The sequence below is a fragment of the Lepidochelys kempii genome, chromosome 27 (genome assembly GCF_965140285.1).
Source record: "Lepidochelys kempii isolate rLepKem1 chromosome 27, rLepKem1.hap1, whole genome shotgun sequence".
Taxonomy (NCBI): Eukaryota; Metazoa; Chordata; order Testudines; family Cheloniidae; genus Lepidochelys; species Lepidochelys kempii.
In genome coordinates, this window is record NC_136406.1 from 9,506,337 (window position 1) to 9,522,775 (window position 16,439).

At 44.9% G+C, this 16,439-nt stretch overlaps 1 protein-coding gene across 12 annotated transcripts in view; it reads left to right on the top strand.

The window, feature by feature from the left end:
- Window positions 1-15,747, top strand: part of TANC2 (tetratricopeptide repeat, ankyrin repeat and coiled-coil containing 2) — a 713,129-nt gene extending 697,382 nt beyond the window's left edge. For 8 of the 12 annotated variants that reach the window (XM_073325985.2, XM_073325984.2, XM_078850727.1 and 5 more), the window contains 3 exons: window positions 3,318-3,464; window positions 5,885-5,985; window positions 8,146-15,747. In XM_073325985.2, the coding sequence (XP_073182086.2) occupies window positions 3,318-3,464; window positions 5,885-5,985; window positions 8,146-10,084 (2,187 nt within the window). In that variant the 3' untranslated portion in view covers window positions 10,085-15,747. The remainder of the gene's footprint in view (window positions 1-3,317; window positions 3,465-5,884; window positions 5,986-8,145) is intronic. The other 4 variants (XM_078850726.1, XM_078850728.1, XM_078850731.1 and 1 more) reach the window with 1 other exon arrangement.
- Window positions 15,748-16,439: the final 692 nt, after the last annotated feature.

The following is a 16,439-nucleotide window of genomic DNA, read 5'->3' on the forward strand; positions in this document are numbered from 1 at the left end:
GGCGACACTTGCCCCCTTAATCCAAGCCAAGAGAGAGCCACATTTCTATAAGTAAAACAACACTTACTGCGTTTCTTGCAGTGCAGAGGAGTTTTACCTTCTGATTGCTAAATTTAAATAGGGCTGAAACAAAGCAAAGTATGTCTGCATGGTTAGGATGCGAGGTGAGACTTCACTGGTTTTCCTCCTTGAAAACTCCAGAACCAAAGCGTTTTACAGGGATTTTATAGCACTGATGATGTAGCTTGGCAGTGTCATTGTTATGTAGCAGAGTCATTCCTATACAACAAGGAGAAAACACAATACGAGTGTCACAGGAAAAAATGTCCATGTAATGAAAGCAAATTCTCAGGACATGGTTTTTTTAGCCTGTCATTACCATTAGGGTGACATTTCACAATGACAGTAATAGAGGCCCTTTGCTCTGCATTTATTTGTAGCTGGTCTTCCATGCCTGGAGATTCACACACACACACAAGAAGCTAAAAGAAAAGGAGTACTTGTGGCACCTTAGAGACTAACCAATTTATTTGAGCATGAGCTTTCGTGAGCTACAGCTCACTTCAAGTGAGCTGTAGCTCACGAAAGCTCATGCTCAAATAAATTGGTTAGTCTCTAAGGTGCCACAAGTACTCCTTTTCTTTTTGCGAATACAGACTAACACGGCTGTTCCTCTGAAACCACACAAGAAGCTGTAAGTCCAACGATGATTCAAAGTGAGTCTGAGAGTGAAGTAGAAAATATGCAAAGCTGGCACCATAACTGAACTCATCTGCCAGGGATATATGACACAACTGAGGAACTTGAGTCTCAAGGATTTTAAAGCTTAATATTTGCAGCTGCAAAATTAATGTCTGGATAATCATGAATTGCATGTGTCCTAATTCCTGTTTTTCCCCTCCCTCTTTTTATTCCCCCATTGCTGCCCATGTGTCAAATTTGTGCATTTAAAAAAAAATATATCTAAGATACAATAATACGACCAGGTTTATCCTCCCCCTCAGAGAGGCCTCCCCTTCACTCCCATGTCTAAGCCCTAAGGATTCCACCAGACTCAAATCCTCCATCCGGAACAAAGGCAATAGCTACCATCCTTCAAGCTGAGGAGGTCTGCCAGTGGATCTCATTAATCTTTAGGCTTCTGCTGAGCAACACAGAACACTCATTCATAGGGATTGAATGTCTGCTTCTATGCCACACACAGTCCCTGCTTGCCCAGAGGGACTAGCTCAGGGTGAAAGAAAGGGGCATGCATCCCTCTTCCTGTACATGTCTGTTCGTGGGCCTCCCACCGTAGCAATCCTTGGGCTGCTCAGTCTGTAGGGAATGTGAAGACTACTTGTTCCTCCTCAAGAAAGTCAGGGTGCCTAAAAGCAGTTGGGAAAGAGGTGGGATCATGGCTTTGTCCCCCTCATACACTGGCCGATAGGAGCAAGCTGCTCCCTTCTAATGGGTGAAACAAATTGCTCCCCAGTTGCACACGGAGCAGCCCAGAAGACATTGGACCTGCCAGAGACACAGCATCTCCAGTGCTGCTCCTGAGGCAGAGCAGCTCCGCCCCACCTCCAATGCACAGCAAAGGCCCAGATGTCACAGTCTTGTCTGGAACAAGAGGAAATGCGCCTGAATCACCTGTGAGCCAACACGCTCAAAGGGCACCCTCTTTGACTGTGCCTCATTTCCATGAGGTCACATAGTAAGCGTCTCCAGGTTCTCCTCACATGGATGTCCCCTGCACAGTCAAGCCATAGAGCAGCTTTCAATACTGCCATTTGCCCAGGGAGAGGTCACTACGCATAATTGTTCACTCCAGCCTGAGTGCCTGGCATAGCTTGCAGGGCAGCACATCACATGGGGAGGGAAACATACCCAGTATAGAACAGATTTTACCGGATCCTTTTGAAGAATGATACTGTTTTTACATGCCATGCCCTTTTCCATCCATGTGAGAAGAAAGGGCAACGTTCAGTCTGATTTTCTACAACTTTCAACCTTGTAGCCCTTCAGCGTATGGAATTTACTCTAAAAAATCTTTCGCTTCATCAGGGTGCTTGTTATTAGATTAACTGTTCGTTACATCAGTGTTGGAAATTACAGTAACCAGTATATGACATCTAGAAAGTGTCCACCTTCAGGTGCCCTTGCCCAACAGTTATGTAATAGTGCTGCCATGTTACATGCCAGAGGTAGCTGCATTTCAGTAGTGGGTGAAGGAATTCTATCTGATCTCTCTGTGATATTTCTAAAGCACTTATCACTTCCCCAGGGATGGATTAATGCATAAGCGAACTAGGCATGTGCCTAGGGCCCAATTTGGGGGGGAGAACCAGAATGGACCTCCTCTACATGTGGGTTCACAGCGCCACGTGGGTTTGGCCTAGCTGTCCTTTCATCATGACGGAGGGATGGCCAGCCCAAACCTGAGTGGTGCAGACGCCAGTACGCCAGATGTGCCTGACTGAGCATTGGGCTAAGGACTTGGCCCTATGTGCAGTATGGGTGAGGTAATATTACTATGGGGACCTTAACTTATTTCTGCATCCCCTGCCATTTGAGTGGAATTATGTAAACATACTGTGGTATTAATGTCATGTAGTCAGTTTGTTGTTATTGGTGTTAGAAGGTAAGAGCCCAGAGGTGTATGTTTGCCTAGAGGCCAATGATGGGTTAATCTGGCCCTGCATCTCCCACAAGGAGCACAGCACTTTACCTACAAAATATGCCTCAATTCCAGCAGTTCCAAGGAGTTCTTAAAAGAGGGAATTTGTTTGCTTATATCAATAAATCCAGAAATAGATACAATTGCCATCCAGCTAAAAGATAGGACCAAGGAGGGCAATGAGAAGTTTGCTCTAAAGCCAATTTCTAGCAGTGAAGAAGGAGAATCTTTAAAGAAACTGTCCATAATGCTTTTGTAAAGCAGTGTCATTAATGTTTCTGTATTGTGCTGCAGGACTGGAGGAACGCACCCAAGACTGTTGCTGTAGACAGGGCAGTGGCAGCCAAACTCAAACAAATCTAGCTATAAAATATATTCTTGTTGCTATGAAGTTCCTGCTCTGTTTTCTACTGTAGCTTGAGATCTCTGCATGAACTGGGGGAGCAGTTCTTGCAGAATGCATCTCCAGTTTAGAAACCGTTCCCTTGATCAAATGTTCTGGCTGTTCTTTCTGAAAAGGAGAACAGCACCTAAGCGGTGTTACCTGGCCCATACAGTCACGGCAGCTGATTAATGGGCTACTTTTCAGCAATTAACAAGCTGCTGCCACTCTTCAGTCAACCAAGTGATGTATTTTGACATCTTACCCTTCTATTAGAAAGGTAAAGTGAAGGAAGCTGCACAGCGCTACCAGTATGCGTTGAAGAAATTCCCCAGAGAAGGATTTGGAGAAGACCTGAAAACCTTCCGTGAGCTGAAGGTGTCACTCCTCCTCAACCTCTCCCGATGTCGAAGGAAAATGAACGTAAGTTCCACACACTCTTCAAGTCCCTTTAGAGCAAGCTGCCAGCTTCCTGCCTGCGCATAACAGAGTGTGTCTCTCCCACAGTTCTGCTATGGCCTCTGAAATCTCTCCTCTTTGTAACCTGGTTGTCCTTCACAGAGCACTGGTATTTACAATTCGGAAGAAGTAAAGTAGTGATTTAATACTCATTTCAAATGATTAAAAATTCATTTCCATGTTTAGAGCTTTCTGAATTTTTTATTACTCATTTCTGATGACAATATGAATTTGAGGGTGGAGAGGTTAGTATTTCTCTGATATCGAGGGCAGTGGTGAGGGGTGGAGTCAGTAGATGTGATCATTTGAATACCAATGAATTTGAAATCAGGGAGCTTAGAGAGCTCTCACTTCCCCAGGGCAATGACTCATCCAGAAACACTCTCCCTCCCTCCTCCCAGAACACCATGTCCCTGTTCTTCCCCCTGCTCTAATTTAGCTGCACATAGGGATAATCTTCTGGAGTCTCTCTGTTCCTCCAAAAGAGACACATGCCACCTCTCCCCTTCTCTGGATTCTGAGAGCATCACATCTCCACAACCTGACCAGTCTCCATAGATTTGAGAAGTGAAAGTCTTCATCAGACCCAGGTGCTGGCCAGGATTATATTGCAAGGGAGGGGACTTTGTGATGCCTTCATTTCTTTAAGCTGTTGAAGGAGATAGATGAAAGTGACATGTGTAGTGATCTTAATGCTGGCTAGCAAACAACACAACAATCAGAGAACACTACAGAGATGTTAAACTCACCTTTAAACAAGCCAACTTTCTGCTAAGCCTGCACTTTCAGGGCCAAATTTTCAGCCAAGCCTTAAAACTTCCTCTTTTTTCCTTTTCTTTTCTTTTTTTTTTTGGTGCAAAATTGCAGGGGCATATCATTGCACCCATAATTTAGCTCACATGGACATCTAAACCACAGATTGCATCCTCTGATAAGTGATTTCAATAGCTGAGTGACTGGAATTGCAGATGCAAACTAAAATCAGTCCCTGTAGACCCACTCTTATCATTTTTTGTGTATTTGGGTGCAGAAATTTATTTCATAAGAAGCCTTGAAATGTTCAAGAAACAGTTAATCAATTTTAAACCAAGCAGAAAAGATATTTGAATAAAAGGCAAGTGTCTGGAAATAGAACTGAAACTAAGCGAGCTTTCCTCCGTGGGTTTCTGTTCTGAAGACATGGTTTTCTTAAGATACAAATGACCTGGTTGGTGCATTATGATTAGTATTGCATGAGCCAAATACAGTCAAAATCAAAGTCATATTGACAGTGCATACTTGCCTGGGAACGTTGTATTAACTGGTAAAGTAGCACACAGCTGTGGTTCACAGAAGTCCTTTTCAGTATATAAGATGCCAAAAGCTTTTCCAAGTTACACTCGTGAGTGACTGCAGCCAGTGTGCCTGATAAACTCCATTTGTAGCCCAGTGGAGTTTGCCTTGCTTATTTTTTAAGCAAAAAGGAATTGTATTAAACACCGTATCCTAGAACTGCTGACTGTTACAGCCCAAAGCCATTGCTAGACATGATGGGCAAGCGGGTGCTGTACCAAAGCCACCCAACTGGCAAGTGGGCACCCTATTGAGTGCTCACATGAGCTCTGTGGCGAGGCACATGGGCACTAGGGAAGACAAGGTCAAGGGACGGGCAATCAGGAAGAGTTATACCTTAGCCGATAATGTACCATTCATGGCAATGCCACACACGAGCATTTTAACCAATCTGCATTCTGTTCACCTTCCCCTTCACCCCAAGTCAGTGTTTTCTAAGTAGTCCCTAAAAGGGAGGAACAGAGGGAAGTGAGAGAGAGTGCACTGCGAACGGGTCCTACAGTTGTACCTGTTCATTGGTGCACTTAGCTATATAGGCACCGATATCCCTTTCCTCCCGGAGGAGTGTTATTCACGACCCCTAGTGTTAGTGTGTGTGCCAGACACAGTCACCGGGGGGAGTGGAGGGGTGGGGGGAAGGGTTTCCTAATGGTTTCAACAGTGGAAAATCCTTCCTGAGATGACCTTCTAGTCTCTGTGAGAGCAGATGTTCACTGGAGGATGTAGGTTACTGTACAGGGACTGCATGCCCTTATTGGGATCCAAGAGGTAGAGAAAGGAGCAAATCTGAGAGAAATTTTCACCTTGGGTTAGTGTGGGTGCCGTACAGTGTCTAACATTATGAAATGGGTTTGCCTCTTCTGGACACCGTTGTAGCTCTCTTGCTATCAATGATGTCTGATCCATGTTAAAAGTACCATCAGGTTTTCCAACTCTACATGCAAAAACTTTGTCCATATAATTTTGTTTTGTTCCCAAGTTGTATATATTTTTATTTTTATATATATATATATATATTCAATTACTTATCTACACACCTATTGTAATGACAGGATTTTGGAATGGCGGAGGAATTTGCCACTAAAGCACTGGAGCTGAAACCGAAATCTTATGAAGCTTACTATGCAAGAGCAAGGGCCAAACGCAGCAGCAGGTGAGGCGAGAGAGAGAGAGAAGTGAGAGGGGCTGTTCTCTGCAAGTATGGGCACAGTGGTGTAGGAATTGACCATGCAAAACTACATGAGTATCCCCGTAAGAACAAATTGCAAAGGAACATTGACTAGGGCGGCTGTAAAAGACCCCAAAACCAACATCCTCCCTTATTTAGTAATCCCTGTGGAGCATGTTCATGTGAACTTTTGAGAAGCTGGTTGTAGTTGAGTTTGTTGGAATATTCTCAGCACCTTACATCACTGGGCAGCTTCAAATCACAACTGAATGACTTCTCTAAAAGACACACTCTAGTTGACCCGCAGCTATTGGACTGGAAGCAAGGATTCATTCATAGAATTGCTATGGCCTGTGTTCTACAGGAGGTACGACACTGAGATGGTCACAATGGTCCCTTCTGGCCTAGGAATCTATGAATCGGTCCATTCTAAAGCGTTCTTCTTCAAGGCAAAATTTTGGCTACTAGTAGTGCAGTGACTTTGTGGGCAAATGCCAGCCAGTGTGCTTTCAGCAATAGCTCATGCATCATACTGGGCACTAGGACAATGTGATAGTGAGATCTCGCTACGTTTCAGATGCAGCCAGGAGGATTCCCTCATTAAATCTCCCTGAAGGCCCAGGGAGACGAGATCCCTGCAGAACCTGTCAATGCTATTCCTGGAGTGGCAGGAGGGTTTGCTTTTGAGTCTCTCCCTCAGGGGCTGAGCACACTGTCACTGCACGGCTGCTAATCTCTGCTCAGTCAGTGGAGTGAGACACCACTTTTGCCTGCATGGCAGTGCAGAGCCTCACCATTAGTCAGAGGATATTTAATGTCCATTTGTGTAAACATCAGAGCTGAGGAGAAGACCCCGCAGTTTAACTTCTCATCCCAAAGACAACACTTTTAACTGTGTGTCTACCCTAGCTATCACTGCAGGGAGCTCAAGTCTTATGTGGGAGCAAACCCATGACCTTCTCTTCCAGAGACAAGCCCGGCTAGTTGAACCAGACTGACATTTTGTAGCTTTCCTTGAATGTTTTCCTTCTCTACTGGCTGCAAAACATTTACAGACGTTTAACCCTCAAATGCCTTTTCCAGATAATTTGGTCCTTTCCTACATACAGGCAGCATTGTTTCCCCATCTCTCTAATGAAACAGGCTCAGCATGGCTCTTTTTGGTTCCTTCCTTGTTTGTGCGCCAGCATCACCATTGAGATCAGCGTAGGTCTGGGGAATGCAGTTACCTTACCTGCTCTCCCCTGGTTTGGAGTGGGTCTTACCAAAGTGGTGGGAGGCATTTGTGGTTTTTCTTTCTCTATGATGGAGCAGTGAACGGGAGCATTTTATACAAAGTCACATGTTGAATCTGGAGGCTGTTCACCACCAGATCACAATCGTGTTCAAATAGATTCAATTTTGTTCAAAAGCTAACAGTGTCCCTGTAAATGACAACCCACCTCCCCTGAATACCCCATCCCCTTACTCCTCATAGACTAGCCTTCACAGTGTCAGTCCCAAAGAGCATCTTCCACGGGGGCCTTGCGAGCTTGTGACTGTTGGGACCTCTCCCTGCCTTGTTCCCTTCATCCTGAGGAGACAAACCCAGTACCCAGCAAAGTCCAAGAGGCAGCCTGGTCTTATGCATTGGCTGCAGGAACCCCGGAGTTCTAGAGCCACCCCTGCCATTATGTGGCCTTGGGCAAGTCAGAAGAAGCTAAAGGGGCCACTGGCATGAGCAGCTGCAGCTCCGTCGAAGTGGACAGAGTTGCTCTTGCTCACTCCAGTGGTGAGCTTGGCACAACGTCTTGTGCTTCATTTTCCCCTTCTGTAAACTGGGGACAATCTGCTGACAAAGCTTATGGGGTGCTTTGAGGGGTAATTAATATGTAAAGCACTCTCCAAGTGAAAGGATAATTACTGGGCTGGGTTGTGCTGTCCCAGTAATGTGTCTCCCTCCTCCCCAGAATGACTAACAATGTTTTTCTTTGGTTGGTGTAAAGTAACCAAATGGAGGCACATAAGGCAGAGCTCGAGAAAGCCGCTGTAGAGATCACAGTCTCTCCCTAAGTAAAGACAAGCTGCTCAAGCTCAGTAGAATCCCCAAAAGGCTTCATTCAAATCCAGAGTAACTTCAATTCTCATGTCTGTCCCCTTGTCAAGCAGGCAGTTTTCAGCAGCCCTGGAGGATCTGAACGAGGCCATCAAGCTGTGTCCGAACAATCGTGAGATCCAGCGGCTGCTGATGAGAGTGGAGGAAGAATGTAGACTGATGCAACAGCAGCAGCAACCCCCAGCGGAGCCGGAAGCTGAAGCCCAGCATGAAGAACTGTACTCTGTGCAAGATCTCTTTGAAGAGGAGTATCTTGAGCAGGATGTAGAAAATGTTTCCATTGGCTTACAGACAGAGTCGAGGCCCAGTCAAGGGCTTCCCATCATCCAGAGCCCACCCCCATCCCCCGCTCACCGGGATTCAGCCTATATTTCAGGCTCACCTCTTGGGTCACATCAAGTTTTTGACTTCAGATCCAATAGTTCTGTGGGTTCACCAACAAGACAAGGGTATCAGTCCACCTCTCCTGCTCTGTCTCCAACACATCAGAACAATCATTACAGACCTAGTCCGCCACATACTTCCCCTGCTCACCAAGGTTCCTCTTACCGCTTCAGTCCACCTCCAGTTGGAGGTCAAGGGAAAGAATATCAAAGTCCACCACCTTCACCCCTCCGTAGAGGTCCTCAGTATCGAGCCAGCCCTCCTGCAGAAAGTATAAGTGTCTATAGGGCCCAGTCTGGCTCCCCAGTACGTTACCAGCAAGAACCTAGTGTTAACCAACTCCCTGGTAGACCAAAGTCTCCATTATCCAAAATGACACAGAGGTCCTTCCAGATTCCCCAGATTCCAGTTGCAGTCCCACAGCAAGGGCACAGGCTACAGCCAGCCAAGGCACAGATTGTAAGAAGCAACCAGCCGAGCTCTGCCGTGCATTCTAGTACTGTGATTCCAACCGGTGCTTACAGCCAAGTTGCCCACTCTATGGCCAGCAAATACCAGTCTGCATCCGGGGAAATGGGAGTTGGTCAGAGTAGGTTGGTCTACCAAGGTTCAATTAGTGGAATAGTGGGTGATGGTAGACCAGTGCAACATGTTCAAGCCAGCCTTAGCGCAGGAGCTATCTGCCAGCATGGAGGGCTAACTAAAGAAGATCTTCCACAGAGGCCTTCTTCAGCATACAGGGGTGGAATGAGATACAGTCAGACCCCGCAGATTGGGCGCAGTCAGTCCGCTTCCTATTATCCGGTCTGTCATTCAAAGCTTGATCTGGAACGTTCTTCCCTTCCCTCCAGCCAGCTTGGTTCTCCTGATGTGTCTCACCTAATCAGAAGGCCCATTACTATCAACCCCAACGAAATAAAACCTCACCCACCAACTCCAAGACCGCTGCTTCATTCTCAAAGTGTTGGCCTCAGATTCTCCCCTTCTAGCAATAGCATCTCATCCACCTCCAACCTGACTCCTACCTTCCGCCCTTCTGCTTCTATTCAGCAAATGGAGATCCCTCTCAAGCCAGCCTATGACAGATCATGTGATGAACTTTCTCCAGTCTCTCCACCTCAGGGGAGTTACCCCAGTGAACCAGCTCGTTCCAGGACCACGCCGTTCATGGGAATTATAGATAAAACCGCTCGGACTCAGCAGTACCCCCATCTCCACCAACAGACCCGGACCTGGGCTGTGTCTTCAGTGGATACTGTTATTAGTCCGACATCTCCTGGAAACCTCCCCCAGCCAGAATCGTTTAGCCCACCTTCTTCAATCAGCAACATTGCCTTTTATAACAAAACCAACAATGCACAGAATGGCCATTTGCTAGAGGAAGACTATTACAGCCCCCATGGGATGCTAGCCAATGGGTCCCGGGGAGACCTCCTGGAGAGAGTCAGCCAAGCCTCCTCATATCCAGATGTTAAGGTGGCTAGGACACTGCCCGTTGCACAGGCCTACCAGGACAACCTGTACAGGCAGCTCTCCAGGGACTCTAGACAAGGGCAGACATCCCCTATCAAACCAAAGAGACCGTTTGTGGAGTCTAATGTGTAAAAGACACTTGTTGGAGTAAGACCCTTATGTTTTCAGCACACGTTTCCAGGCTTGATTCCCACCTATATTTTTATTATTACTATTATTTCTATTTGGTAGCTACATGAGCAAGTTTCTCTGGTAATTTCTGTGTGGTGATCAGACAGCCATGCCCGTGCTCAGAATCCTTTGGTACCCAGCTGACGGTGAAGCCAACATCAAACAAGCCAGTATTGTTTGTCCAATTCAGACTGAGTTCCCTCCCAGGTTTCAGCTGTCAATAAGGATATGTTAGTACATGGAGTGGGTTAACCCAGATAAGTCCCCCTATACAGTGGGAGGTAACCAGCTCTTTGCAAGAGTTCATGTTCAAATCTAATTGGTTTCTTTGGTTTTAAGGAGCTCTCATGAAAATGCTTATGAAAATTCCTAGTGGAAGCTGGCTAAAAATTGTCAGCCTTTTCAAAATTTGCATTGTCCGGTATTCCTCTAGACAACCAGAGTCTTCATCTTCCCACTTGTCTCTTGCCCACAAAGAGCTCGTTATCTGCACCAAATGGGGCTTTATTTGCTTTTAATAACAAGTAGCTATGCATAATAACCAACCTGCTTGAGCTGGATTTATAGCATTTTAATCTGAATTGGATTTGTTTGTTGTTTTAATACCGTAGCCTGTTGGAATGAGTGGGGACCATAAGATGCTTTGCTACTTCGACAGCTACATTCCAAATGCCACAGTATTGATTTACTCTGAGGCATTTTAAAAATATTTAGAGAGCAATCAAACTCTGCCCCTTTTGTGAATTTTAATCAGCCAAAGGAATTGGCTAGAAACCTCTTGTGCATTTTGTAAGCAGAATTAACTGCAACCTTTTCTTCACACCTCCAGCAGATGATTGCATCTCACACACATCACCACATTTTCACCAGGACAGTTTAATGGGTTTTCGTTTTGCTTGCGAGGAAAATTTGAATAGGAAACCCTCAATGGAGGAAGGAATCTTAGATTTTTTTTTGATCATGCTGCATAACGTGACATGGAGGTTTCCAAGCCAGAAAGTGTCCAAGGAGTCACTTTAGTAAAGTCCTTCTGAACACACAGCCTTGCCTTGCCATTTCCTTTGTGTTTGCACCTACTCTTTGGAAGCTGTGTGCTGTAGTGCAGGGCTGCACTCCTCCAAGGGATTAATGAGTAAAATGTGTGTTTCTTAGAGCTGCAAGGTTTGTTCCTGGAATTTTGGAAAGCGGTTGCTGTGTTCCATACCTGTAAATGTTAGAGACGATGTTTTGCTCTTTAAGAACCTGTAGTTAAGAGAGATATTTATAATTAATTTATGTGCTCTATTTCAGGAAAATGTTTTTGTTTTGTTCTGGTTTCTTTCTTTCTTTTTCTTTTCAATCAGATGCAACTAGTATTGAGTCAGTGTGAAAAGCAGGGGACATTTCCAAAAACCATTTTTACAGAACTTTCCAAGAATTTTCTGGAGTTTTGTTTGCATAGAGGGAGCTTTCTTTGCTTGATTTATTGTTGGTTACGTTTTTAATCTGCCTTTTCAGTAACTGAGAGCAAACAGCCAGGTGGATGGGAAGAGCAGTAATATTGTAGCTTGTTTTAAAGCAAACCAGTGCCTGTTGCCCAGTATTGCATCTCATATCAACTCTTACGAAGTGAATTGGTCCTTGGAAAGAGTTCACGTGGTTTGTTTCCAAAGGGTTACGTGGATCTAGTCGTAAAAGGAAACATGCATTGAACCCAATTAAGGGTAGATCCTCAGCTAGTGTAAATCGGCGTCACTCCGTTGTGACTGCAGCACAGCTACGATGTTTTAAACCAGTTGAGGATCCGGCCCTAAAACTCTTAGTAACCCCTGGCTTTGATTAAAGTGGCTCAGCACCATTTGTTGTAATTTCACTGCTTAGACCAAACTGAGAGGCGCCACCCTGGGGACAGGCCAGGCATGTCTCTCACTGACAGATGGAAAGTACTCTTGGTTCTTCCTCTGTGTTCTTTCGGGGATTACGTTTCTTCCACTCGGATATTTGTGGGACACTTTTATATTTCTCCAAGACAGCTTTTGTATTGGAGGGTTATTTTTTTCCCCAAGGGGCAAGAAGAATTTTCTCCCTTTGCTTTATTACAGGGATCTCTAAGCAGGTTATAAAAGTGGGAGCCTTCCCAGTTACCTATGTCGCCTTCCCAACACCCTTAGACTGGGCCACGAAGAAAGGAAGCTGCATGCACTATTTCTGTCATTGAAAAGGATACTGACCAGTATTGTTTCTCTCTTTTTTTAAGTGTGTTTTATCATATAAGGAGCAACTGATTGTTTGAATCTTCCCTACAGTGCACCAAGCTAGCTAGATTGTGTCCATTGATTTTTTTTAATAACATCATGTTTTTGTTCAAAGCTCTATCTTTCCTGAACAAATGGAATGGCTTTTTAGCTTCAGTAGTTTCTTCTGAAAGGACAAAGTAATCAAATTTTACCCCGTCCCTTTTTTATATACAGTTAAGTGAGACATGCTGCTGCCATAAGCCAGTCATCTCTAATCTTATTGTTAAGAGAATCCAAACTGAATGATCCTTGTCGAAGATAATGCCATTGTAATATCTCTGACTGTGCTTTGCTTTGCTATTCACTGCCATGTGATTCCAGTACTGTACTTTAGAAATGTCCCCTAAAAGCACTTACATGTACAACTGTGGGTTTATGAAGATGTTTTAAGGAGCAAAAAAACAGCTCACACTTTAACACTAATACAAAAATGAAACAACGCTTAAATACTGTAGCGTGCAGGGTTTTTTTTCCACAATATCGTGTGTTACATTTTCACAGGATTCTTGCACTAATGGTTTACCATCTGTTCTCTCTGTAAATGGTGCACTTTACTGTTTGAATTTGTTACGATGATAAATACTGGCTATTTAAGCGTGAGTAGTGTCTTCATTAGAAAATAGCATAACACCTCTTGTCTCCGTGTATTTTTCAAAAAGAAAAAAGAAATGAAGCAATGAATCATAACATTTATAGCACAAGAACTAACTGTTGTATATAAGCAGCAAAAGATTGAGTCATTTTTAAGTACAAAACTAATTGCAGTGATTTTTAAAGCGCTTCCCCAGCAATTTTCTTAGGACACCTGAGGTCTATTTGTTTCTTTAGTTACTGGATCGGTAAGGAACACAATTCTCAATTGAAAAATCAATATTTATTTAAACACCCGTTTGTATCTTCAAAGTCATAATTAGTATCTGGCATGGCCGTTAGTTTGTATCTGCTGTCATATTTTGTCTTGGTTGTAGAGTACACTAGCTAAAGGCAACTCAATAGAGCACAAGACTGAAATTTCACTCAGATTTCCCCTCCCCCTTCAGGTTAGATGTGTATCTTGTAAGCTTGTCTGCTGAGGAAAGTAGGAAAATCCTGTACCGTACCCCTAGCTGGTGTCAGGATTTCCAGACAGGCTGTACTTAGATCCTGTACATTTCTCCTGTTGGCATAATTAAGACTACCACCATGGCCCCCCAACCAGCACCCCAGCAGGAGCTACGTAATTTGAGACTGCCATCGAAAGTGGGATTCTTCAGGTGCACCAGGTAAAACAGTTTCTTGATGCCTATGTCAGGACCCCAAGAATGTTTTCCTTGGAATGTAGTCTGAGGGGTATTCCTAAACAAATACTTGTTGTAACCAAACTAGCCACTAGATGTCACTGTGACTCCACACAGAGTCACCTTGAGAGGGCACTGGGCATTGGACTGAGCTAGAATTTCTATCCCAGCTGAGCGGATCGGGATTCCCCAGCTGGAAAGACTACACTCAACCCCAGGGGAGAGGGCACCAGCTTTGTGTGTGGCTCCAAGGTGATCACTACAAGCCAGCTTAGGAATGGTACTGGCGAGTTTTGAAGACAGGGTTAGAGGAGGGAAGGGTTCAAGGAGTGAGGCCCTTGGACCCATCTCAGAGGGAGAACAGAGTTGGACAGCCTGAGCTGTACCCCCTTCTTCCTTATATTACTGGGTGCAGAGAAATGCTGTTGTGTAGGTGAGGACTGTGCCAGTTTTGGCTGACCTGGCCTGTTGGAATCACATGCATGGTAACTTAGGGTCGTTTTAGTGGAAGACTGGGCCTAGAATTTTGTTTCTTTAGAAGTTTTTGTGCACATACTTAATTCAAATGATGGTTTAGGTAAGTCCTGGCGAGGGTGGCTGCTAAGTAGCAGTAACTCAGTACTCAAGTACAAAGATTATTGTATATTCAGGGTTACCCAGAAGAAGTCTAGCTAAAACCGAAGTGCCAGCTACGCCTTACTTAGAGCACCAAGCACGCCTGCGAGTTTTTTAACCTTAATTGCTAAGGTGTGTCCTTGCTGATCTGTTGCAAGCTCTTTGGTTGTTGTTATTTTTCCTTTGGACATTCCAGACAATTCATCTACCACAATTACTGATCTTTAAACAAGGGCTTAGGGTAATAGCTACTGTATCTACTGTGCAGTGTTGCAGAGACCTCCATAGCAAAATGCCTTTACTCACTTCTGGTTGCTCAAAGGAAAATTTGGTGGGGATGCATGTGGACACAAGCACAATGGTGAAGGTGGATCTGCTTTTTCAGAATTACTTGAATAATTGATGGACTTTTATTCAATCAAACTCTTTTTCTAATACAAACCACTAAGGGCTGAATTATTTAGCAAGATTCATTTGTGTGCAACGCCTGACAACAGCTGAATCACACTGGAACCTTTTCCTGATGTATACACGACACCTAGGAGAAAACAAAACTAACCCAATCAGCGCTATTAAAGGGAATGGACACCAGATCAATACACTGTTTCCTTTATATTCTACCAGCCATTCGGCTGCACTCATGCCACTTAGCAACCTGAGCTGGAGCTTTTACGCTTACTGCTCAGTTACGAAGGAGATGGGGCTTGGCCACTGCTAGAACACAGAGTCTTGTTAGGGGTTGGTGGGAAAGCCTCAGAGGTAGGTCACTAGCTGCACTATGCCTTGGTGGGCCCTGACATAGAGACAAACTAGGGGAGTCGCTCTGTGCTTAGGTCCATTTTGCCAATACATCAATAACCTAGAGATTCCAATGTGGTCGCTTCCAGCGGTGACGGTGTCATGTCTGTCCAGCATTTTACTGTCCGTAGTATTACAGCATTTTTGTCTCTGTTCCGTCCGCTCCACTTTCAAGAGGATTTGAATTAGTACAAAGATGTACAGGATATACCCTTGGATGATCTGTACTAAATAAATAGTACTGGTTGCCATCCTTCAAGACACTTGCTGGGAAGATCTTTAAGACACTTAATTTTCCTTTAGCTTTTCTATAATTCTGATGTAAAGGACTTTCTCTGTACAGTATATTACTCAATGCATGTTCTGTTCTCTCTACGGATATATTGAACACGACACAGTTGTGATATTGTGCAGGGGGAAGGCAACTCCTGCACTCAACTGAGGCCCTCAGCCTCTGACGTACAAGGAAAGAAAAACTATTTTTTCCTTTGCTGTATTTGCTTGAGCAGCGTTTTCTTGTCTGTACATGTGAGCTGTGAGATAGATGTGAAAAGTTCAAACGAATGCATTTGCCCCCATGTATACAGATTGTACTCTGTACAATGACCTGTACGTATGAAAAAAATGTACTTATTTATAAATGGTTAACACTTGAAAAGAGTCTGGCCTGGTGCTTTCCTCATTGCTGCAGCCTGAAATTAAGAGAATTCAGTTGTGTCTTAGCACAGCCACACAGAGATGCAACGAAACAGGATGGCATGCTCCACTGCGGGAGCCTGTGTTATTGTATGGGGGTGGGGGAGAGTCTGCCCCCTCGTCATTCCTGCTGGATGCAGGAGAATGAACCAGTCTCTTCCTCTCCCCAGCAGAGCAGCTTGTATGTGGATCCCACAGGCTGCCTCCATCTTCTTATACCAGTTCCACTATTCCCCCAAGAGGAAAAGGTTCATTCCAGCACCCTGAGCTGTTGATAAACAACATGACCTGGACTAATAGACAGCTGGTATTGCAAGGGAATTTAGGTGACCACCTAACCCAACAGTCCTTATGAGCCTCAGCTAAAATACGGAAGAGCCTGTTAGCCACTCCTCGTGATTGGCAGCTGCGTAGTTAGAACAGATTTTTGTTGGACTAGCCTGCTTCCAGCAGCCCTGCAGAGCACCTGAGCATGGCGAGCACGATGCTTACCCCAGTTGGAGACCGGCTGCCTCAAGGCCCCTGCGGTCTCTTGGGCTGGCTGCTCGTGGGGAAGCATTGCGTGACTGCACTTTAGCAACCCACCTTCCCAAAGAGACGGCCCAGTGCCACGCTGGCCTTGCCCTGCTGGTACCGCCATGCGGCAGCACGCCG